We start from the raw sequence: 24,267 nt of genomic DNA on the forward strand, positions 1-24,267 counted from the left end.
TTCGTAAAAGACGCAAGGTTCCCCTGCCAATTCAAGTGAGACGATCCCAGAGGGGTGAGGGATGGGTGAACTTTGTTACAGTTACGTAATGTTCTAAAAAGTAGAAAGACCGCACTCCGCAATGACAGCCCATCATTATGTCGTAAGGACCACAATTAGGGCTCTATCTTAAGCTCTGACAATTCATGTAAATTACCCTCTGCGATAGGAGAGCAGAGAGGTTTTGATCTTTGATAAATGAAAAGGGGTAGATCAAGGACAATCTTTTTCTAGCTCTTACATTATCTTTTTGATAAAAGTTATTAATCCCCCTCAAACATTGTCCATCTTGTTTTGCCCAGCACATGATGACTTAAATGCCACTCCTCTTTTAACTTTGGATTCTGAATCTGATTTACAGTGTGTTCGTCTCCGTGAGTTTTCCTACATGCTCAAGAAAACATTGAATTGGATGTTGCTTTGAGTGTCAAAACTCCTAACTAGCCTCCTCTGTGATAGCTGGTATGGCCAAGTGGCCTTCTCGCAGTGAAGAACGTTATCATTTCTTCTGCTTCAATACACGCATTAGAGACTTTTCATCCATTCCACCTCTGAACGATTGTAACTATGGGCCAGTCAACAATGTATTTCAAAGCATGCAAATGTGTTCTCTAAGGTGGCTATTTGTCTTTACTTCAAGGCATCACACATATATGCAAACATATTTTGAATTGTGAGATTGTCCAAATTAACCAATTGTCCACATCTTTTCCAGGGATAACTGAGGAAGAAAGGCAGTTCTTAGCACCTCCCATGCTGAAATTCACTAGAAGTTTATCCATGCCTGATACCTCTGAAGACATTCCTCCTCCACCAGCAACAATGCCTCCTTCTCCTCCCCCTCCAGTACCATCACCCTCGCTTACCCCTTCCCCTTCACCATCTCCTTCGCCCTCTCCATCCCCTTCACCGTACAATTCTCCCAAGTCACCGACATCAAGAGGGTATGGAACCATAAAACCGGCCTTCAATCAGAACTCGACAGCCAAAGCTTCCTCTTCTGTTGTCCGATCTGATCACATGGGCACTCTGATAAGAGGCAAAGGAATGTATTACAGACATGAATCCGATCGATATTCTTTGGACTGTGAGGATTTGTACAGTAGGAATTCCTCACCCCAGCCAAACCTCCGAAACAAGAGGAGCCATATGCCAGAAAACCCTTATTCAGAAGTTGGTAAGATGGCAAACAAAGCTGTCTATGTTCCAGCGAAGCCAGCAAGGCGGAAGGGAATGCTTGTGAAACAATCCAATGTCGAGGACAGCCCAGAGAAGACCTGCTCCATTCCAATCCCAACAATCATAGTAAAGGAACCCTCCACCAGCAGCAGCGGGAAAAGCAGCCAAGGAAGCAGCATGGAAATTGATCTGCAGTCTACGGAGCAGCCAGGTCAACTTAGGCCGGATGACAACATGAACACCAGCAGTCCGTTTGCGGCTGCCATTGCTGGAGCTGTCCGAGACAGAGAAAAGAGATTGGAGGCCAGGAGAAACTCACCCGCTTTCCTTTCCACAGACTTGGGTGATGAAGATGTCTGCCCGACACCAAGCCCGCGCCTAAGGCACTCAAAATCTATTGATGAAGGAATGTTCAGTAAAGATGAAAGTTTCAGGCATCTCATGACGCCATGTTCATTAGTTGTAAGTAGGGTGACTTCAAATAACTCCAATGGTAATGTATCCAACAATGCCCTTGACCTTGCTCACACAAGGACATTAAATTCTTCGCTCAAAACAAAAAGCCCCGAAAACAACGGTTTAGCACCAAAGAGCATCAATATCACCAATTCAGGAAACTACGTCCACCCAGTCACTGGCAAAGCCCTTGATCCAAATTCACCCCTAGCTCTTGCTCTAGCAGCAAGGGACAGGGCCATCAATGAGCAAACAGAGGAGATTCCTAACAAGGAGGATGTCCCCATGGCTGATCTCAATAAGCCCCTCTTCATTGATACAAAAATGAGATCGAATGTAGAAGCCACCTTTCCTGTGACTACAGCGGCGAGCAGGCCAAACCCTCGCGGTCAGCTGCGGAGGCAGCAAACAGAAAATAAGCACGAGCCGGACATCAACAAGGAGGACAAACGAACGGAAGAAAAGAAGAACATGCTCATTAACATTGTAGATACCTCACAGCAGAAGACAGCTGGTCTGCTCATGGTCCATACAGTGGATTCAGCAAAGCCGGAGGAGAACTCCACAAATGAAAATGAGGACGGAGAGAAAGGCCTGACCCAGGAACACACTTCATCGAAATTTCCTGAAAGGAATAACGAGCTGGACGATTCCTTACCAAGAGCCATTACGCCAGATCCACCTGCGCCTCATGCGAAATCTATTGTGCCAATTAACTCAGTTGATGAGCCAGTCATTTTGCCATTTCGTATACCCCCACCTCCATTTCTGTCAGTTGACGTGGATGAGGATTTTCTTTTTACAGAGCCATTACCCCCTCCACTGGAGTTTGCCAACAGTTTTGACATTGTTGAAGACCCCTCCGGCGCAGGTCCTACCACTTTGGCGGACCTGCTGAAGCAGAGGAGAAATGGGGCCCTGGCCTCTGCTTCCTTTCACCCCAACCTAGCAGCAGACTCTTTAGACGGTCGGAAACATATGAGCCTTTCAAACTGTTTGCCTGCCCCTTTTCTTCCGCCACCTGAACATTTTGATAGTGTTACTGACTCTGGGATTGAGGAGGTGGACAGTCGGAGTGGTAGTGAGCACCACTTGGAGACAACCAGCACTATCTCAACAGTGTCCAGCATTTCTACCTTGTCTTCTGAAGGTGGCGAGGCCATGGATACTTGCACAGTCTATGCAGATGGACAAGCATTTCTGGTGGACAAGCCTCCAGTACCTCCCAAGCCAAAAATGAAGCCTGTGGTTAGCAAAAGCAATGCACTTTACAAGGACCCCCTTTCAGAGGAAAATGATGATAGTTTTGTGATTCCGCCACCTGCCCCACCCCCACCTCCAATTCTCGCACCGCCCAGTGCTCCCAAACTTTTGCAGCAAAGGACCTCAAAACTATGGGGGGACGCGAGCGAATTGACAAGCCCAGTACTCTCAGGCCCTAAAGCGAACGTCATTAGTGAATTGAACTCCATACTGCAGCAAATGAACCGAGAAAAGTCCACAAAGCCTGGCGAGATGTTGGACTCGCCTCCTGGAATGAAATCTACAAACTTCAGCACCAGGTAATTATGATCTAAGCACTCGAAAATATTTTGACATTTCATGAGATTCATTGAATTGTTTTTAAGTTAAATATTAATTGTGAATGTTCCAACAATGAGATGTCCATATTGGCAAGAAGTGGGCCCGTGCCACAGATGTTCTGACTCTGATAAATCCATCGTTAAATATATCTGCATGGCATCCTTTTATACAGCTCGGATTGCAGCTGGACAGCAGAGGTGCACAGCTGCATGAGAAGGGTCCTGTGCCATGATTTGGGCTAAACGTGCAGCAATTACATTGGGTTAATGAATGCCATAGTCTATGTTTTCATGTTTTGAGTTTCTTAGGCCCTAGGTTGAGTGTGAAATATGGGTCATTGGAAATTCAATGTGGAAGTTTAACCCTGGCTTTGCAGAATGGGTAGTTCTCCCAGTCACTCCCCTATTTGTTCTATAGCTCTGTAAAGGTGTGTAGCTTCCAAAAGCTCAGAGTAAGCATCCCATCGCCTGATCTAGCTGCAGGTGGCGCAGCAGCTTCACCACTCAACAGTGATGCCCCCAAGAGGTATCTGCAACTTTGCACTTTTTGAAAGACACAACAACTGGAGTTGGAATAATGTTATGACGGGAAAGAAAACGTGTGAATGGAAAAATTGAAGTGGGTCATTTATCAGGGTCAGAATGCCTAAAGTGCTCTGTCTAGAAGCAGTATCAATCTTTGCTAGCAGCTATTCTTCTTCTAAGAAAACCGAGATCTGAACAGATTTGTTGTATCCCTACCCCCACAAGGCCCTTGTTGCGAGACTGTGCTCTAAGAGTCCACCAGTGCAATGCGATGGGAATGGAGGATAGGACAGGGGCAATGTGCTGGGCTTGGAAGCAAGACCACGCAGAGCAACAGAGGTTTGAAAACTGGATCCGCGCTTAGAAACCAGACTCGGGTATTAAGCGTGTTTATAAAAAAACAAAGAAATAAAATAAAAAAATAAAAATGGGTTTCAGAGATGCATCCACTCAGAACAGGACACTGCCTGTGCAATAGGCTTGTCTCAGGCACTCCCTACGGTCATTTTAGCCACTATTGAGCTCCCTCTAGTTATACATTCTCAAAGTGATCGTCGTGTGCTCTGCATAGGTCTTGCTACTGGCAATTGCTGAGAGTTCATACATGGACTCAAATAATTCGCATGACAGACGGTTTGATTATCTGCAATTCAGCTGCAAAATAAATCTCTGATGTATTGGGAATCCGCGTGTACCTACAGAAGCAACAGACGCATATACAGAGCATTTGGTTCGGCGATGATTTCCAGTGCTCTGCATAAGACACAAAGCAGGGTCTGCAACCTTTACTTCTGCAGATGTTTTGAATGCACTCGACTGCCACTCCCATCAGCCCAAGCCAGCAAGCCAATGGTGAGGAACCATGGGAGTTATGATATGATAGGTTATTTATATTGCGCTTAACACCCAGAGGTTTCTAAGCGCGGACCCGGGAATCGAACCTGTATCGCCCAGTGTTGTCTTGCTTTCAAGGCGAGCAGGTTGCCGCTGAGCTATCCTCCCGGGACTTTGTATTCCAAAATATCTGAAGAGCCACAGGTTGCACACCTCTGCACTAAAGTCACATTTTCTGTGACTATTTTATGATGTACCATACACTCTAAACCAAATCAATCTCAACTCAGGTCAAGAGGATGGGAAGGAGCAGGCAACCATATTACAACATTTTTTTTAAAAAGTGTGTAAAAGTGTGTATATTGATTTCCTGGAAAGTTCTTTATGTCGAATATATCGGATTTGAATTCAATTTAAAAACCGTTAATTTGCAACTGAAGCCATAATGACATCCCATCCAAAATATCCAACTATGCAGTTTAATTTCAATCAAAAGCATGAGCAGACGGTGATACACAACAACCCCTCTGCTCTCAAAGCCACTCAACATCCAGTCCTGCGATTGAAAACAAATTCTGCATCACAAAAAGCAAACGAGATTAGAAGAACAGACACCCCACAGAAAAGAGAGCTTCTGAACTCAGTACGTGAACTAAGGTCACTTGCCACCGTTAACATTGGGTGCCTTTTCAAACGAACTGGATGAGGGGGTCTAAAACCTTTGGGATGTTCCCCACCATTGACTGTGCTAGCTGCTGTTGAAGGGAGCAGTACTTCAAAACATCGGAGTTCAGGTTGCAGACCAAGGTGAGATATCCCTCACTTCCACTCGCTCTATGTATCTCAAAGTTTCAATGGCTGCATCTTGTCTTTAGTCCAATGGAGTCTCATAGACCTGTTCTGCTGGAACAACCTATTTTGTAGAGGAGTATTTGTTTGCAGCACATCAGACATGCAGTCACATGCCATAATGCTGAGTACCAGTTATAACAGGTAATGAAATCGGCATGTTCTAACCAAGGCCCCACTATCTGGCATTAGTGACTTGTAGTGGAGGGAAACTCTTTGGTGGCCGCCATCAGATTGAAGGGGTCCCTTTTAAACTATTTTAAAATAAATCGCCACAAATATCAGTAATTTAGGAATTGTTCAATGTGAAATGGCAGCGTTCGAACGTGAAATGGAAAAAGGTGGCACTGTTTGCACTGTTTTGTGTAGAGTGTGTACTTCAACATCAAAGTATATTCAAGCTTGTACACGCCCACAAGCCCATAAAGTCCACTTCAGGAGAAATGAAGGGAGACTGATAGAAGGTACCTTAAAATGTAGATTGGCGCCAGGGCTGGATTTAAGCCTGGTTTGCAATTTTACTGCACGAGCAAGGCAATTGTGGAAGGCTGCCACACAATTCTACATGGTTGTGATTAAAATCCACTATACGTGGATATATGTAAGTGAGTTGGTTTTCCTGGACACCTATTAAAGCTCAGTTGAAGTGACTGTGTGCCTCATTGTGATTATGATGCTTATGTGACAAATAGATGGAATTTTAAATACCACTTGTTTTTCAAATGTAACTACCAAAGTATGATTCTAGACCGCATGGGATCTTTTCAGCAAAGTGCAAATAGGAAGACTGTTGGGGTCAAAAAAGGAGGAATACAGTGCTAACCAACCAAAACACGACACGAAAAACTAAGAGGCTCTTGCAGCGATGATACCCTCATTATGCCAACGAATAGGTTATTAAGGGTCTGATGCGGTTGTTAGCATTTACATTACTCTAATTATTATGAATGTGTGTACTTGAGCCTTGACGGTTTGACATGGAGCGTCGTTGTTTTATGATCGGCTGGCTTTTAACTTTTGCTTTTATCCCTGATTATACTCCAGTTAAGTTGTTGAAATTGTGATTTATATGATGCTTGTTGCTTCTATGAAATAATATATATCTCGAAGTAAAGCTGCACTGAAATGATTAAGCGAACTCCGCTGCCCTCATAAAGGTAGCAATGATGCAAGCGCCTCTGTTATTTTTTAATTTTTTCATTAAAAAACAGCCTGTACTGCATGGGGTAAAGAACGTCATTAAAGTAAAAAGGCAGAACCCCGGGAATGAAAATCCATGCAAGTGCAAATGCTGGAGTATTCGTATGGCGGAGAGGAAGGGAGCAGCGTAAACGCAAGTTGCGTTCAGACCTGCCCCTCATCAATGAGTGAAGATGGGAGCAACGTTAATGAGCCTTGAGCCGTACTCAATGCTTTTACGCCTTCCATGAACGTCACGCTCTCATGGAACATTAGCCCCAAGTTAATATTCCAATAGTTATAATGTCAACTGGGCATCATTTTTTTTTGCTATCAAATGCTAGCGGGCGATTACACATATCCTCACTAGACAACATTAGTGCTACGGGCATTTTTTAAAAAAAATCTGAATTAAAGAGGGAATCGTTGTTAGTCTCACTCACTCCCGTGTGTAAGTTGTACCAATTCCACAGCATCAATACAAAAAATTACCCAGCGTTTTTGAGTGTGATGTAACATGCCAAATGTATTCTGGGTGTTTTGAACTATGCGGAAAACAATATATTTCTAATATAAAAGGGTCTGTCCCACATGTCCCGGTATTGAAATGAAGGAGAATGTTACCCATAATGTCCTCTCCAACTGCGCTACGGTGCTACTTTGCAGTTTTGAATACATGAATGTAGTTATGAGGGCCTTAACCTTTATGGGAAGAATTTGGCAAAAGCTTGAATGTGTTTACCCACCTTGCTCGAAGAGGGATTCACTGTATCCCTTTGAGAAAAACACCCTCCGCCTCACACACCTAGCCCCCCAAAATCCGAGCCCGCCGAATCCAGGGCACAGCGAAGACAGAGGCCTCGAAGGCAGTGCCTGCTTCCGGTGTCCAGTATACCCTGCACACATTCCAGCTGTGGATCGGGGAGCTTTAGAGGGAGCACGTTGAGAAGATATAAGGAGAACATGGGAGGGTGCGGCGGGCTGGGTGAAGGAGCGGAGCATGGAGTGTCGACCCCAAATTGAGAGATAGACAGGGGGGATGGGGTTTTGAAGTAGTTGGAGGAAAGTAGAGCCGAGAAGGGGCTCCATTATGGAGCAGCCAAGGGGGAATGTGCAGGAGGGGAAAAGTACATGCACATGGTGTCATAACATAGCAAGCAGCTATAATCGGGCAATTAGTGAATGCAGATTCGGCGGGGGAGTTTAGGGGAGATGTATTTCGGTGGGTGTGATTTGGCGGGAGCGGACATTGAGGGGAAAAAGTCAGCAGACAAACAGAACCACTTGAACACCATTAAGGAGGAAAGGATGCTTGAGGAAACTACTGACCTTTGGTAATTTAATGATGCAAGCCTGAAAAGGTTTGTGTCCTACTTATTGTATATCGGTTTTAATATATTTGATCTTAGCTAGAAACCAATGGAGCACTGTCCCGGGGATCAGAGTGCAAAGGGATGGAGATGGATGAATCCATACCTTGATTTATTTTTAAATGTTTTTATTGGCATTTATGACGTGCATCAACAGTTTACTTCTCAGTTTTCCATCTTAGTTAGAATCGCGTTAGAACAACAAGTAACTTTGCAACAAGAACAAAGCAAAACAAATGGTCTTCATCCCTAGTTCCGCACTCAGGGTGCATATCGTTCCGTTTAAGGTAGTCTAGGTATGTACGGCGACGCAAAAGTCGTGCAGGGACAAAGGGTGCTTGTTAGGGTGCCCTCATTCCAGTCGCCCCTTCCGCAGTGGTCCAGGGGATCTTAGGCGTGGGCACAGAATGTTCAAGGGGGTTTATCATCTGATGGGTGGGACATGTCCCAGATCAGGGCCTTCCAGGCTTCATATGCCGGCCCCGCCTCATCTCCAGCCATAGCCACCCTGTCACCCCACACCCTTGTTTCAGCGGTAGACCAGTGTTCCAGTTCGCTGTGCCATCTGGAGTATTGTGGGCCCCTGGCTTTTTTTCATGTCATTGCAATAGCCCTTTTGGCCAGCACGCACACCAGATCCATAAATTTGACTATGTGTCTGAGTTTGCTGATTCTTGGGTAGGCACCTAGAAGACATTCTTTGGGTGTCCATTCGTACCTCGTCACCCCTGCCTTTCTGCAGGCTTGCTCTATTTTAGCCCAGAAGCATTGTACCTTCAAACATTCCCAGAACATGTGCATCATCCCCACTCCTATCGATCCACACCAGGGGCAACATAGGTTTGCATCTTTACTGAATTTGGCTATTCTGCTCGGAGTCATGTAGCTCCTGTACAAGACATTTAGTTGAATTAACCTGAATCGGGCATTTCTTGACACTTCCCGGGGGTATGCTAACATTCTCGCCCATTCTTTCTTAGAGATGACAGCACTCAGGTCTGCTTCCCACCCTTGTTTCAGTGCAATGCTTTTGGGGTTGGTCTATCAGCCAGTAAACTAAAGCCTGGACACAGGTTTTCACCCATCATCTAAGTCATATAGTAATGCTAGTAGCGAGTCCGCCTCCGGTTCTTCAGGCCATTCTTTCCGGTTCCTCTTAGCTGACTCTTTGGTGCCATAGGAATTGTCCATTAGGTAGCCCCTCCTTCTCATTCAAGGATTCAAGCACCCTCTTCGTATGTGCCCCCCCCCAGGTGTAAATGCCATACCCTTCCCACTGCCTAACAGTTGCCAGGTCCGCTATGGTTGTACAAACCGCAGCCGTGATGGGGATTTCTGGTGAATAGGGGTGTTCGCTTTCTGACAATTTTAGGGCCCTGTCCCAAACACTAGTATTTCTTTTGGGCGCACAGGGACCACCAATTGTTTTATCAATGTTGTCTCCGGGGAGGCCTTGTCTGCTAACCACTTGGCCACAAAGCAGAGTTTTGCCACTAAATAGATCCGGTACTTGGACCCCACCGCCTTGTACGGTAATGTATGTGTAGCCAGAGACAGCTTGTGCCTATTGGGACCCCAAAACAATTCCTGCATTAGTCTTTCTATTACCCTGAAAAAGGAGGCTGCAACATCACAGTGGACATTTTGGAAGAAGTATAGAAACCGTGGCAGCACTATCATCTTGACAATGGCGACCTTACCCATCACTGATAGCGGGAGTTTGGACCAGAATCTCATGGACCTCCTGAGTCCCTGTAACGCTAGTGCTGTGTTCCCTTTGTGTGTTACTTCAGGTGTATGCAATACATTGACTCCCAGGTACCTGAATGACTGTAGTTGCCACCGAATCCCGACCCCTGGCAAGTCGCCCTCCGATTTTTCCATTAGCGCAGCCAGCAGGAAAATGCAAGACTTTTCTCCGCTAAAGGAAATCCCTGACACCCTTGCATAGTTCCTCAGCACTTCCAGGATCGTTGGTACATTATGGTGTGGGTCCTGCAGATATAACAGCACATCGTCTGCATAGAGGAACACAACCTGGTGTACCCCTCCTATCCTAATACCTGCATCAAAGAATTGCTTCCTGAGGTATATCGCTATGGGCTCCAATCCCAAGATGTAGAGCATCGGTGACAACAGACAGGCCTGTCTGGTGCCCTGTTGGATTTGTATTTGTATTTATTAATTTTATATATCGCTGTACGCCAAAGCGCTTTACATTACAACAGGAATACAATGGAAGCATGGATTCTGAACATGAGTCAAATAATCGAAAACAGTATAAAGAACAATTTACTGAGAACTAGGAACAAGATAAAAGTAGCGAAAGAGTAGGGAGGAGTAGTAAGGGGCTGTCAAGAGAGAGGATTTCTCACGGTGCTGGAACTGTTCTGCCTGTCTTTACTCTTGCCGTTGGTGCTTCATAAAAGTATCTTAATCCACCCAGAGAAGTATTCGCCCAACCCAAACTTCCTCAAAATGGCTATCCACCATTCCCAGTATATGGAATCAAACACCTTTATGGCGTCCAGAGAAACCACAGCATATTGTCCCTGTGAGTCCGTTGTTTGATCGATAATGTGTTGCAGCCTGCGTAAGTTTATTGCCGTGATTCTGCCTGGTATGAACCCGGTCTGATCCTCATGCACTATGGTCCCTATAACTTTCGACAGTCGTTTAGCCAGTACTGTTGTCAGAATCTTAATGTCGTAGTTCAGCATCGCTAAAGGCCTATACGAGCCACACTCATCTGTGGGCTTCCCAGGTTTGGGTATTGGGATCCCTAGCGTCTCTCTCATTCTCTTTGGTAGCACCCCAGTTTCATATGCCTCCCTAAAGACCTTGTGTAAAATGGAGGCAAGTTCAGGGCAGTAAGCCTTATAGAACTCAGGGCAGGGGGGTAACCCATCGCTTCCCAGGGCCTTGCAGGTGGATAGTGACTTAATCGCGTCACATATGTCATCGGCTGTTAATTCTACGTCTAACATTTCCCGGTGGGCGCTCCAGCGTGTCCAGAATTTCATCCTGGGGTATTTGTGTGTCGTGGTGATTTGTGTGTCGTGGTGATACAATCGGGAGTAAAATTCACTAAAGGCTTCATAAATTGACGATTGTGTTGTGTGCACAGAGCCAGCTTCGTCTCTTATTTCCATGATCAAGTGTTTAGGATTCTCCCGTTTGCAAAGCCACGACAATAACCTACTGTATTTGTCTCCCTCAGAGTGCGCCCTGGTGGTTTTTGCGATATAATCGAACTTGGTCAGTCTAGCCCAAGAATTCTGGCAGTCTTCCCTCGCTGCTGCCAGTTCTGCTTCTGCCTCTTAAGTTCTGTGTGCCAAGGCCTCCATCACCCGACCCTCCCCTCGCCCTCCTCCAGTTCACTTCTGAGCAACTTCGTGATGCCCCCAGCTCTAGCGATGACCTTCCCCCCTAACCACCACCTTCAATGCTTCCCAGATTGTATCCCAGCTCTTCACACTCCCAACATTAATCTAAATGTATTCCACAATTCTGGTCTGCATGTCCTCTCTGAAGGCACCATCGGTCAATGCGGCTGTCGGCATTGGCCATATTGGTATGGGCAGCCTAAGGCCTCGCAACCCCCATTCCATAAGCAACGGTGAGTGATGAGATATTGATCTGCCCAGGTATTGTGATGACACTGCTTGGGGTAGGTGTGTCCTGTCTATTAGTAGATAGTCTATTCTAGTGTATATCCCGTGGGGAGATGAGAAGTAAGAAGTCTCTCTGTCCTCTGGGTGGAACTCTCTCCATACTTCCGCTAGATCTAGGTTTCTCATTACCTCGTTGAGTGGCCCCCTTCATCGGAGGGCTAGATCGGTCAAGGGCGAGGTCGCGGATACAATTAAAGTCTCCCCCCAGATAAACAGGCAATTTAGAAAGGAAGCTAGTTTTGCACTCAGTTTGGACAGATACGATGATGTACCACTGTTAGGGAGGTAGGAGTTAACTATGCAAATCTCTTGTTGTTCTATGCTACCTCTGAGTATCAAAAACCTCCCTTCTGCGTCTGCCTCCTTGGTTAGTAGTCAGAATGGCACTGTATCGCTAATCCACGTGTACACTCCCCGTGCGTATTTAGAGTATGCCGCTCCATAGCCTTGTCCGCCCCAGCGCTCCATCACTTTATTGTTGCCATCTGTAGTGAGGTGGGTTTCCTGCAACAGGGCAATGGAGATTTTTTTCTCTTTAGAAAGGATTTGATCCTGTTCCTACGCGTATAAGTACCCATCCCTCTGACATTCAATATCAGTACTTTTATGTCAGCTGCCATAGTAGCGTACCGGGACCCGTTTCTATTCTCCACCCACTCTTAGCTCCCAGCTGCCCAGCTCCCTCCATTCACCCCCGCTACTGCCCTCTGTTACTGCCATATGGCTTTGCAGTCCCCGCTACATTCATTGGAGTGAAGGGTTTAGGATAGTGCATGCAATACAAAGCCCGCTCCAGTTTTCTCACCCCCAGACGTGCCCTCGCAGCCCACCCAAACCTCCCTCTTTTTCAGCATTTCTCACTTACAGTGCATCTGAACATTTTGTCTTCATCTGTGAAGAAGACTGTGTAACTTTTTTAACAAAAATAAAACAAATTGAACCAACTGCGCCCAGCTGTTGCTTCTTCCAGGCAACGGTCAGGTGCCCCCATGCCTTCTCGGCCCATCCGGGTCATCGTGCACAGGTCAGGTAGTGTCTGCAATGGGTTGACACCAGTCCTTTCGCAGGGCGCGTCTGTTAGCTCAGGCCAAGTGTCCCAGCAGTGCCCCCGTCCGGGACAAATTCTGTTACTTGGCAGCATCGCGCTGTGGATCTGAAGTTCAACATTTCAATTGCACCATCCATTCATTGTGGTAAACAGCTCCGTCATTGCTGCGTGTATGGGTGCCGGCTACGTTACAGTTTCTTCTCCCTTATCTAGAATATGTTCCAGTCACATAGTGGCAGCCGCCGGGGTTTCCAGGAATGCTGCTCGACCCCTGTAAAGCACCTCAAGGCTAGACCGGCACATCAGCATGTATTTAAGATTCAAATGGCGCAGTCTGGCTTTGATCGGGACGAAGGAATTTCTTGTCCTTTGGACAGCTTGAGTATAGTCTGGGTATCTGGCGATTTTTAGCGTTGTCCCTCCTTATTTCGCCACCTTCTCTCGAGTGCCGTAGTATGATTTTCCTGTCCTGGAAATTCATGATTTTAGCTATCATCGGGTGGGGGTGGGATCCCGGGGGAGGTCTTTTTTGCGGTGCTCTATGGGCCCTCTCCTCCATGAATCCCTGCGAAAGTTGACCAACACCTATTTCTTGCTGCAATAGCATCTCCACAAAGCTCGTGGGGTTGGATCCCTCCATTCCTTCTGGAATACCCAGCAAACGCACATTGTTGCATCTAGATCGCCCTTCTGCGTCTTCAGCTCTTGACTCAAGCACAGTGTTTCTCCTTTCCAACTCCTGCACCCTGGTCTGCAAGTCTTTCAGTGCATCCGTTGTATCTGTCTATGCTGATTCAATGGCCGTCACTCGCTCCGACAGGTTGCGCATGTCCTGCCTCATTAGCTTCATATCCTCCTTGACTTCCCCTATTTTGATGTCTATGAACAAGCGTAATGCAGCTATAGCCTCTAGTATCTGTTTATCTTTGCCGTCATCCTTTGGGGCATCCCGTGCCATTCTAGACCCACTGTCAGGTTGAGGGTGTTACTTTGCTTTGGTAGCGGCAAAGGAACCCATAATGGGGGACTTGTTTTTCTCTTTTGCTGGGGACATTTCCGCCGATCTCCTAGAGGCAGCAGTGGACAACAGCCCAGGTGCAGGCAGCCAGGCGCTGCTCCCGCAGGCGCGCCTCAGTCGTGTTCGGCAGCTGCTCTCTTTAGCCCACCTGGTCCGGTGCCACCCGATGACACAGGCCACGCGATCAGATGCATGCCACCACGTGTTGTGGTTGTGCCTCTCAATTTATGAACATGTGGGTTGCCAAGTAAGGTGTGTTCTGCAGTAGTGCTGCACAGTTCTCAGGGTACAGCAGTGGTGGTTGCGCCCCTTGCCCCCGCCTGAAGTTTAGTCCCTTTTGGTCCATTTGAAAGGCGTGTGCTCCCTTCTCCACGTGAGTGATTCTACTAGGCAAGCCAAGTAGAGGGCCTCTTTCTTTTGTGCTGTGTTACCGTCCCATAATCAGGCTGAGCCGTAGCCGGGAGCCGCAGGGTCCCCCATGAGCACGGGGCTGTTCCAACCCCTGCAACAGTAATCACAGTTATATGGTGCCTGCCGGCCCCTCAGAGCATGCCTGAGTACCCAGTGAACACGTGCAGGGAAGGGGGTCGTCAGTTAGTAGTGCTGTGTCTCCGTCATACGACTGGCTTTGTGGGGATCAGGTACTCCGTGGATGGACACGTGTGCTCACCCGTGTAGTCCCAGCCCCTCACTTCATGAGCAGCAGGGGTCAGCTTAATGGTGCCATAATATTGTGCTGGTCAGGTACTCACTGTGGCTTTCATCTGGTCCAGGCAGTGGTGATGTTCCTTAACACTGGTGGGCCCTGGCACACAGCGTCCAGCGAGTTTTAGTGTCCTTTTATTCCGGCAGACCGACCTTTGCAGTTTGCCCCAGGATCGTGCTCTCCATGCTTGTGTGTGGGGTACTGCAGGGGGTGCAGTGCTCAGCACTGTATTCCAGGGCCCGAAGGGAGTCGGGTCTTCCAGCCTGGTGTGACCACCTCCAGTCCATAGGTGGTTTCAGCTGTGTGCGCCCCCCTTGAGTCCCTCTTATAACTTGTTTCAGCCACATGCTCCAGTCCAGCCACGGGTGATTCCTGTGATTTTACGTTCGCAGCTTTGCTGGCAGGTCCAGCGAATTTTGCTTTGATGTGGGGGCCGTACTCGTGATCAAGAGAGCGCCTCCACCTTGCGTCCTCCGGGCCCTGCTGCGCCTCCGCCCACCCCGAGTCACACAGCTGCACTATGCAGCGCTGTCCTCCTACTTCTGTACACCTCTGTGCGCCTCTTCCCCGGAACCCCCACTACGTGTCACACAGCTGCACAATGCAGCGCCGTCCTACTTCTGTCCGCGGCTGCATGCAGAGCAATGTCAGCATCTCAGAGCCCCTACCAGTCGGGCTTCACGGGTTCATGAATTGTCCACCTGTGGCCGCTGCTCACTGCCAAGGGCCGTTGCCGTTCGACCTCGCTGTGCCCAGTGGATCGCTCCTGCTCGCGTCCCCCGACACCATCAAGGGCAGATAATCCGGTCCTGGGCGGGCCCCATTTTTCCACACTACAGTCGTCACCAAGGTGTTCCTTCTCGGGTCCAGCCCCTACCCCTCTGCACTTCGGAGCTTCGGCTCAGTCCGCCATCTTGAATGCTAAGAGGGGAACGACTTTAGTAGGCTCTGGTGCCGGGATACAGGACACGATTATATTTGCTGCTTCGCTCGTTAGTTGCCGGATCGCTTCCTCGATAAGTGAATGGTGATTCTTAAGCCGCACGTTCTACGCTGCCAGCAAAATTCAGGATCATTTAAAGATCAGGACGGGAGCTCTGCCCAGATCCTCCTTCACTCCATGAGCTCAGGCCACTCCCCCCATGAATCCATACCTTGATAGCAGGGATAGAGGATGATTACTAGTGCCTAGATACCCAAGGGTTCAGTGTGCTGCACCAATTGTGAACATTGTGTTCAATGGTCCGAGCCTGAAGGTGGGAGACCAATTGTGAACATGGTGGAAAAATGGGGTCTGAGCCTGGCGATGGTGGGGCCCGTGGTGAACAGTAAACAACCCAAGAACTTGTGAATGTGAGAATCCTAAAAAGAAAGGAAATTTGATATTAGTTTGGTATGTCAGGCCCTCTGCAAGAAGAGACCTTTATTGGGAAAAAAAACTTTAACACAGAAGGTCCTAATACCTGTGTTTTGGAACTGCATCCTCGTGGCAGAGAAGCCAGAATGTGTGCGAAGCTCCAGTGTGCCGCATTGTCCCATGCTGAAAACGTGGGGAAGGGAAGCCAACTGCTGACCTATCCTGACCTATTCTTTCTTGAACACTTTCTTTTGCATACATCACTATCCCACACCATTTGTATTTAGAATCAGGATTGGCAATAGGTTTATTAGTATAGGCCCTTTTTAGTTTGACAAAGACTCCACTAGGACTGAGTTATCTTTTTTGTAAGTGTGGAAGTCCACGGGAGCAGTTCATAGCACTGTTTTCAAATGTATGGATGCAATGTAATATGGCAGATATTTTGACTTTTCGAGAGCACATGCCTCCCTAAAATTGCCTTTTAGTGCTGAGAACACATATAAAGTTAAAATGGACAGTTTGCTCAAAGTTTTACGCGTTGCGCACCAGGTCTAATCCATTAGTTAACTCAGAAAGGTAATTGTTAAGACACATAACTAAGGGAATCACACAAAATCATTAAAACATGATATAAATTATCCCACAATAGAATGTACTCTGCACCTCCAAAAACAGCTCCCATTGAAAGTACAGTTGAAAGCCTAGCTAAATATTGTAGCTGAAAGAGCGATGTTGCAGAGGGCTGCCTGGAAAAGTCCACCCGCAACAAGGCCACTCTTTTTCTCATTGAGCCGCCACCTGTACATTTTTGGGGTGTCCCCCTCCTGTACCCCACTTCAAGTGGCACTGCCCCACCACCCAGCTTCTTCCTCTAACCTCTCCCAGCATTCCCCTATACCCCCTCCTAATCTTTCCTGGCTGGTTCCAATCCTGCTTGCTGTCTCCGCCCTGCGGGGCCCAAAAGCGATGTATTGTACGCCGCCCTAACCCCACCGCCTTTTTGTGCATTGCGCTTAGCCTCTGAGGTCTGGAGATATGTAGTACTAGTCATTCTGTCCACCGGCAATATTTAGCCAGTATAGAAATAATTTACATCATAAATATTTTGCACATGATGTCCACCAGTAACGTTGTGATAAGTTAAAAAGATACCATAAGGAATACTGTTCCCGGAGAAAATAATTCCCCATAGTTGTACTTTATGTTGGAATTATGACCGTTATGATTGGTTATTTATAGCGCGTTTAATACCCAGAGGTTTTTAAGCTCGACGCGGGGATCGAACCTGTGTTGCTCCGTGTGTCGTCTTGCTTCCAAAGGGAACACTTTGCCCCTGAGCTAACCCATGGAACAATGGAACTATGTGTATTGGGTCAGATCACGCCCACAGAATATTGTGCATGGAATAGAGCCTCAGAATATTATATTACACAGTAGAATAAGGTAGATATCTGCTGAAATAAAAATCAGAGTACTTGCAACACAGTGCTTCTTTCCTAGCTGAAAGCATCTGATGTAATAGAACTGTGCCCTTGATAATATGCAAAATTGCAAAGACCTTTCAACCTGATGAAACTCAGATACTGCCCCCCCCCTTTCTCCTCCCCCGATGATGGAAAGGTGCTCAGAGCTATACTCAGAGCTCTATCATTCAGAGGTCATACCTAATAATACCAAATAAAACTCACTGAGCTCTACTAAATATTATTCCCTCAGATCTCTGTTAGCGGGATTAACTGGATTCTTTCAGAGCTCTTCACAAGAGACTCAATGACTCAAATGGCGTCTAGGGATGTCTGGAGGGTTCTTGGTCTGCCTAAGGAATACAGATGGGCAAGGGCTCGTTGCTGCAAGCCACATGCCAAAATGTAAATACCTTCAATAATGTCACTGTTGAAATGTTCACTGGAGTTGCCTTTTCCTGGAATAGAGCAGGTCAGTCATACAGAATGTCTACATAAGGCGGAGGCGTGGTAGGCAGAGACCTGTACCATCCATCACTCTTTGTTCTGTGGTTTAAGCGTATTGATATGTGACGCAGAAAGAAACATTAGGTTGGAAATTACTTCTTCTGACTACAGCCACATGCCACAGAACGAGAAAATACTGCCTTGTGCTACAACATGCCAAATATTTCTGAATGACTGGGGAGGATGGGTCGGCATCAGCGAAATGCCAATCACGCGAGGAGGAAAGGTTGTTTAATGTGGTTTGTGTGCACCATACGAGTATGCATATAAGCTCCATTGTAACAGCAGATGATAATTCAGGTTGAATTCCCATGCCATCATTGGCCACTCCAACATAGCGTTTTCCCTACACTCTTCTTTATTCTGCTTTGCACCTGTCTGTTTTTGAAGAAAACGTTAGAATAAATAAATCTTTATCGCAGCCTTATTTTACAATCTCCTGCTGACCTTTCTCCAGCATTTCAGGGGGTACAGCACACCTTCATCCAGCGCCACTGAGGGTACCCCTTCCTTTGCTCATACAGCATTCAGTTGCTTTCTAGCTAGTGTGCAATACATAAATCACATGCATACATCCTTAAAAAGGTCGGCTGCCTACTACCTGTACCAAATTTGACATTTCATACCTCGGTTGCAGCAAACGACTTGGATAGGCCTAAAGGGAATTCAGTCTCCCCTAGAAAACGACAGGAGAGACGGATCAACTTTTGACTGTCTCAGCAGGATACATTCATGATGTTGTGCTGACCCCAATTTTAAGCACGTGTTTCAGTGCTAAAGATTGCCTGATGTTAAAGATCGGGATCTTGCTTCAGAAACAATATAGTGCTTTTCTAAAGGCAACAGAGCATAGTCTCAAAGACGCACCATAGCAATTTCTGACCACTGGCAATCAACCCTGTGACCCTTCCAGGTTGGGAGGCTAATGGCTGCCTCTATTGTCTTCTGGTGGTCTATCAGTGGGTCCTGTGTTGAAGAGGTGGCTCTTCAAGCAAGGACTACTGTGGATTGTGAGGAACCTGAGGGCACCCTCGCTTCTACTCCCCTATGGTCCTCCTCTCAGGGGGCCAAGGAAAGGCCATCGCTCTTGGATCCTGAACCTGGGATTGGAGACGCAAGGGTGAGGGAACTTGGGGAGTGGGGAGAGGATGTCTTTGGGTGAGACATGATATCCCCTTTCCCTTGTAAAAAGGAACCCTATAGTTCCCCTGCTTTTATAGGCTATTATTAGCCTTTGGCCCTTTCTGCCACCAAAAATGTCGGACAGCCAGGCCATTTCCCTTTAAGGCTGGGACAAAGAAGAAGCAACTGGGAGTAATGCACATTTCCATTCATTCACACCAATTTGGGACTGAGATGAGGAAGACGGCTGTGTAGGAGTACTGTTGTTAAAGTCAGGCATGCCCAGCTAATTGGTTTTATTATGGTCAGGCAACTAAAGTGAAGGACTTAAACCTGAACCCACTTAACAGGTCGAAGGTGTATAAAATGAGTCACCGCCCAGCAGCTGGAAAGAACCATCCTGGAGAGAACCATGCTGGGGTGAACCATCCAGGAAGGAACGCGGCACGCAGAGGCGGAGCGGGCTGGACGAGAACCGACTGGAGTGAAGCCGGTTGAGCAGAAGTTCAGAAAGGACGCAGGGACCAGTACAGGCCGTGCAAGGGACACAAAGCCTACTGTCCCCTTTTACAGGTGTGCACAGCAGGATCCGTGGGACACTGAGGGCCCCCAACCACCACAGGCCATTTATAGACCCCACTAGGGAAAGGTGGGGCTACGCACAGCTGAATTCTAGGATGGTGAGGGCTGCTCGCAGAAGCTCATGCGAGGAACATACGGCGCTGAAAAAAGCAGAGAAGCTGAATCTATCAGCCAAGAGGAGCGAGAATAGCCCGGTGAGTGTAAGAGAAAGGAATACTCATACTGGGGTGCTCAGGGCTGGAGAGAGGCATATTGGCCTAGCAAATGAACTAAGAATCATTACAATTTCTACAGAAGATTAAATCCAATGTTGTTGAATGCTGAACAAGCTGAAAATTGCCATAAGTACTTTTAAAAGTGCTAGAAAAACAAATACTGAATACCGGATAAGGCTGAGAAGGGTTATGAGCATTCCTGAGAGTGCTACGTGCATTATTGAATGCCGGAGAAAGATGCAAAGTATTATAACATATGAGCAAAGTAAAAGTATGGTGGTGAACACCATGGAAGGAGTTATGTGAAATACATGTTGTGGTAGGGAAATCCCACCTGATAGGGCAAATTAGGCCTTACTCCATCAGGACATTTACGAAAAATAAAACATCTACTTATAAATTTGAATCTGTTGAATGTGTCTTACTTCATGATAACTTCACAGGATCCAATGGTGGTGGTTCTTTGCCAAAGATAACTACCACCAGGGCTGGCATGCAGTGCAGCTGTCCGGGTAATTGGCAATTCAAGCTTGGTACATGCAGCAGAGGTAGTTGCTATTACTTTTGTCTTTCTTTTTTGTTGCATTTTAGCCTTTAGCTTGAAGTCATTACTACAGGCATCTGGCTCTGTTTCTTACCAGTAGTCTCTGTTTATGGTTCTTCTGAATATTTGTCAGGTCCATGCTGGTAGAGACTATCAAAGGGGTGTGTAGTAGGAGGGGGATCCTTAGTGCCAGTGCCTGAAGGGCCAGAGGATGGTATCACTAGTTTCTCTGTTCTCTCTGGTTGGTGAAAGTCAGTATCAGTAGATGCCTGCGACAGAATTTTTGCAAACAAATCTGTTTTGTGGAAGGGTGATGAAACTAGCAGAGCTTCCTCATGATTCTGCTTCATGTTGGGGTATTCCCATGTACTTCAGGGTCTCACCCTGAGGTTTGACAAGGTAATGCTGAAGACCCTCACATCATATAGAAGTTTGGAAGCAGAGGGGGTAATTTGTCTTCAAATCACAGGTCTTCTTAAATCACACCTTTAGTGGCCGCTGCTAATTGATCTGGGCTGCTTCATTCAGCTATTGCACACTTTTTCTAGGCATTTATTGCCAGATTAGGGTTCAGTCTTTTTTCCAGACAGCATTCACAAAACAGTAATATGTGGTTCTGGCAAGCACAGCCCTTCATTATTGACGCAGGCAGTTGTTTTGACCATCTTTATCAACATCCATGTCCCACTCCAACTCTTCTTGCCAGGACAATGTTTGGCAGATGGACTCTGCATTGTATTTACCCAGAGGTTTCTTGTAGAGGTCACCTTCTAGCCTACAGCAGGATGAACCTCATTAGAATCAAAGGCTGCCACCAATCGATGAATCCCACACATACAGAGGACTCATCAGGAGAAAATAGGGTGATCCAGGTATGGGGGGAAATGGAAAATACCCAGGACTGCAGAGCACATGTGTTGGACATTAAGGCATGGCAAACATTTGGTGTATTTATGCTTTGAAAATATAAATGACCTAACAATAGATGCGGAATTAATGTTCTTGTTTTTTAGCTTTTATCAATAATTGTTTTCTATTATCTCTTCTTTTCCTTCCCTCTGGTGCTGTTGGTTTTTCTTTTTATGATTATTAATTGAATACTGACATATGGTCTTGCACAATAATGAAATAATGAATTTGTGTGAATTTGAAATGTTCTGTTTTAAATTATGAATTTGTATACTAGTTTTTTATATCTTGATATATCTTGATATTGTAAGGTTGATTAAATTCAACTTATTCAATTTAAAAAAAAGCATAACAAATGCATAACATTAACAAACATACTAGATTATGCGTTATTGGTCATTTTTGACAAGGGAATGCTGCTGTTTTGCTGAGCTGTGCATGTAATTTGTGTGGTTGCGATGTGTGTGATTGACTATGTCACTTGCTAGTACACCTTTTGTGACTGCTTTGTGTCATGACCCCGTGTAAGGCTCACTGGTCCTGTGCTTTGGGGGTTTGTAAGGAGTTAGTGGGCAGTTGGAAGTGAGGGCCATTGCCAATAGACTGTACATTGTGGAGCCCTAAATTAACACCCTGGTATAGCATTACCGGACATAGCCCAACAAATCACAAAATACACTTTCTGCTTTCCTTAAATGGCTTTCTTAAGTTTCTTCTCGTGCCTTCTTATGGTTTCTGCTTCGTGCTGCTTCATAAACTCTATCGCTTTTCCGTACTGTGTCACTTTACAAACTCTCTCTTTCTCCCACTCCGATCAACCGCACTCTCTCGAGTTTCTCTGTCACTGACATGAAACTCACTTGGCAGCGTTGCCTTGATGATCGGTCTCTCTGGGCACACAGAGTTGAGGTCAGGGTCTCACCACCTGCCCCTCAGGCACCGTTGGGACAAGCACCAGTCCCAAGGGAATGAGCATTTCGCCAAACACAAATAGCAGGATGCAGGCTGCCTCGCTCCAGCTCCTTGGAAGCACGGCTCCCGCACCACACTGTAGCCCCTCGCAAACACTGAGCCAGCGTCTCGGCACACCATTCTACACCAGGCCTCAGGTCCTGCTGCTCTCTGCTCCTTGGCCTTTCTGGTCCAGACACATCCCCAGCTCACTCTCTTCTCTGTGAAAAACCACACCTTTTATAGTTGAACAGTCAAGTGGCGTCAGGTGTGAGTGGTCATTCTCAAATGCCTGACCCTGCCCGACTCCATTAGTTGGACAACTTAGGGGTACATTACATAAAGATCAGATTAAATGTGCACCATAGTGACTACATTGTGCATTGGCCTGTGTGTGTGGTAGTGTCGTATTGCACATTGGTTTATTATGGCAAATGTGCAGGTTAAGTTCATGCTCTTTGTAGTTTCCCTCGAAGTGGAACTCATTAACAAGGTCCTGCACATTGCTGCCAGCGCATGCTGTATTCATAATGGGAGGCTGTAGCTTCCCTGTTATCGCAGCAAACTCATGGAATGCTATGCTGCCTGAACTAAGAACAGATCCCACACTAGCGTCTCTCCACAAAAAACTAAAAACATGGCTTTTAAACCAGGATATCGAGTGCCTACCACTCCACCAATGAGTGATGGGCCTCCCCATGCCCAACTTCCATGGACTGGACTGACACTCCCGTAATCTGCATATGTACTATGTGTTCTATTAAAAAGCCCATGATCAACATGTTACTGAAGAACAAGTTACTTCTTACCTTGTAACGTTGTTTCGACAGGATTTTCCACAGACGTATTCCTTATCTTTGATAATACGTTTCCAGCTTGCTGCCCTCGGAATCTTTTTCTGTAGAGGGCGCAGCGCGTCGACGTCCGCTGAGTCGATGTCCCTCGACGGCCACCGTATCAGCGCCGACGTCACCATGCCCATAAATAGCAACGCGCGGCATCCATTGCTCAGCTCCGTTTTGTAGCATAAGAAAAGTCATGCCTGAATTGGTTATTGACCTTGAAGGAGTGTAAGCTGCAACCACAAGGGAAGTATTACTGCGGGGATGGATGGGAGATGCGATGAGGAATACGTCGGAGGAACATCCCGTCGAAAGAACGTTACAAGGTAAGAAGTAACTTGTTCTTCGAAGGGATTGTGTCCTCCGACGTATTCCTTGTCTTTGATAGACTCCCATAGCAGTGGCATGTAATTGTAGGTGGGAGTAAGAATGTTATGTATCCCTTTAGGGATGGAACGAATGTAATACAGCCTTGCCAAATCTGGTCTCTTGACTAGTGGAGGAATCCAGGTTGTAAAATGTTGTGAATGTATGTGCGGGTGACCATGTGGCAGCCGCACATATGTCTCTGACTGGTACCCCTCTTTGGAGAGCCTAAGAGGCTGCGATACCCCTGGTTGAATGAGCCATAAGATTTTGGGGTGGCTCTTTCCCTGCCAGTTTGTAACATTCCAGAATGGCCAAAATAATCCACCTGGAAATGGTTTGTTTTGTTATGGGTAGTCCCAACTTGTGACCTGAGTATCCTACAAACAGTTGGTCTGCTTGCCTGATCCTAGCCATTCTGCTGATGTAAAAGCTTAGAGCTCGCCTTGGGTCCAGCCTATGTAGCCTTTCTTCCTCTTTCCCCGGATGGGGAGGAGGGTAGAACGAAGGTAAGGTAATTTTCTGAGTAATATGAAATTCAGAAACCACCTTTGGGCGGAAATTAGGCTTCACCTGTAGGACAACTTTGTCCTTGTTGAAAATTGTACGTGGGGGTTTGCAGAAGAGAGCTTGTAGCTCGCTCACCCTCCTAGCAGATGTTAGTGCTACCAGTAGGACAGTTTTAAGCGTGAGAAATCTCAGTGAACAAGAGTGAAGTGGTTCGAATGGATTGCCCGTTAGGAAGTTTAAGACTAAAATTAAGTCCCATAAGGGAACCTGGAATGGTTTTGGAGGATAAACATTAGTTAATCCTTTGAGAAATTGTATCACTAGGTAGTTTGAAATGTGATGGTTCCTCCGCAGTGCGCTTGAAGATTGAAAGCGCTGCGAGATAGCCTTTAACAGTGCCAACTTGAAGGCCTGAGTTTGCCAAGTAGAGTAGAAA

General features: G+C 46.6%; 1 protein-coding gene across 9 annotated transcripts in view; it reads left to right on the forward strand.

Annotated features, from left to right (window-relative positions):
- The window catches only part of SHANK2 (SH3 and multiple ankyrin repeat domains 2), a 4,166,579-nt gene that overhangs the window by 4,000,722 nt on the left and 141,590 nt on the right, over positions 1-24,267 (forward strand). For all 9 annotated transcript variants that reach the window (XM_069623409.1, XM_069623408.1, XM_069623411.1 and 6 more), the window contains one exon: positions 755-3,236. In XM_069623409.1, coding sequence (XP_069479510.1) covers positions 755-3,236 — 2,482 coding nt within the window. The remainder of the gene's footprint in view (positions 1-754; positions 3,237-24,267) is intronic.

The sequence above is a fragment of the Ambystoma mexicanum genome, chromosome 11 (genome assembly GCF_040938575.1).
Source record: "Ambystoma mexicanum isolate Mex_15411 chromosome 11, UKY_AmexF1_1, whole genome shotgun sequence".
Classification (NCBI taxonomy): Eukaryota; Metazoa; Chordata; class Amphibia; order Caudata; family Ambystomatidae; genus Ambystoma; species Ambystoma mexicanum.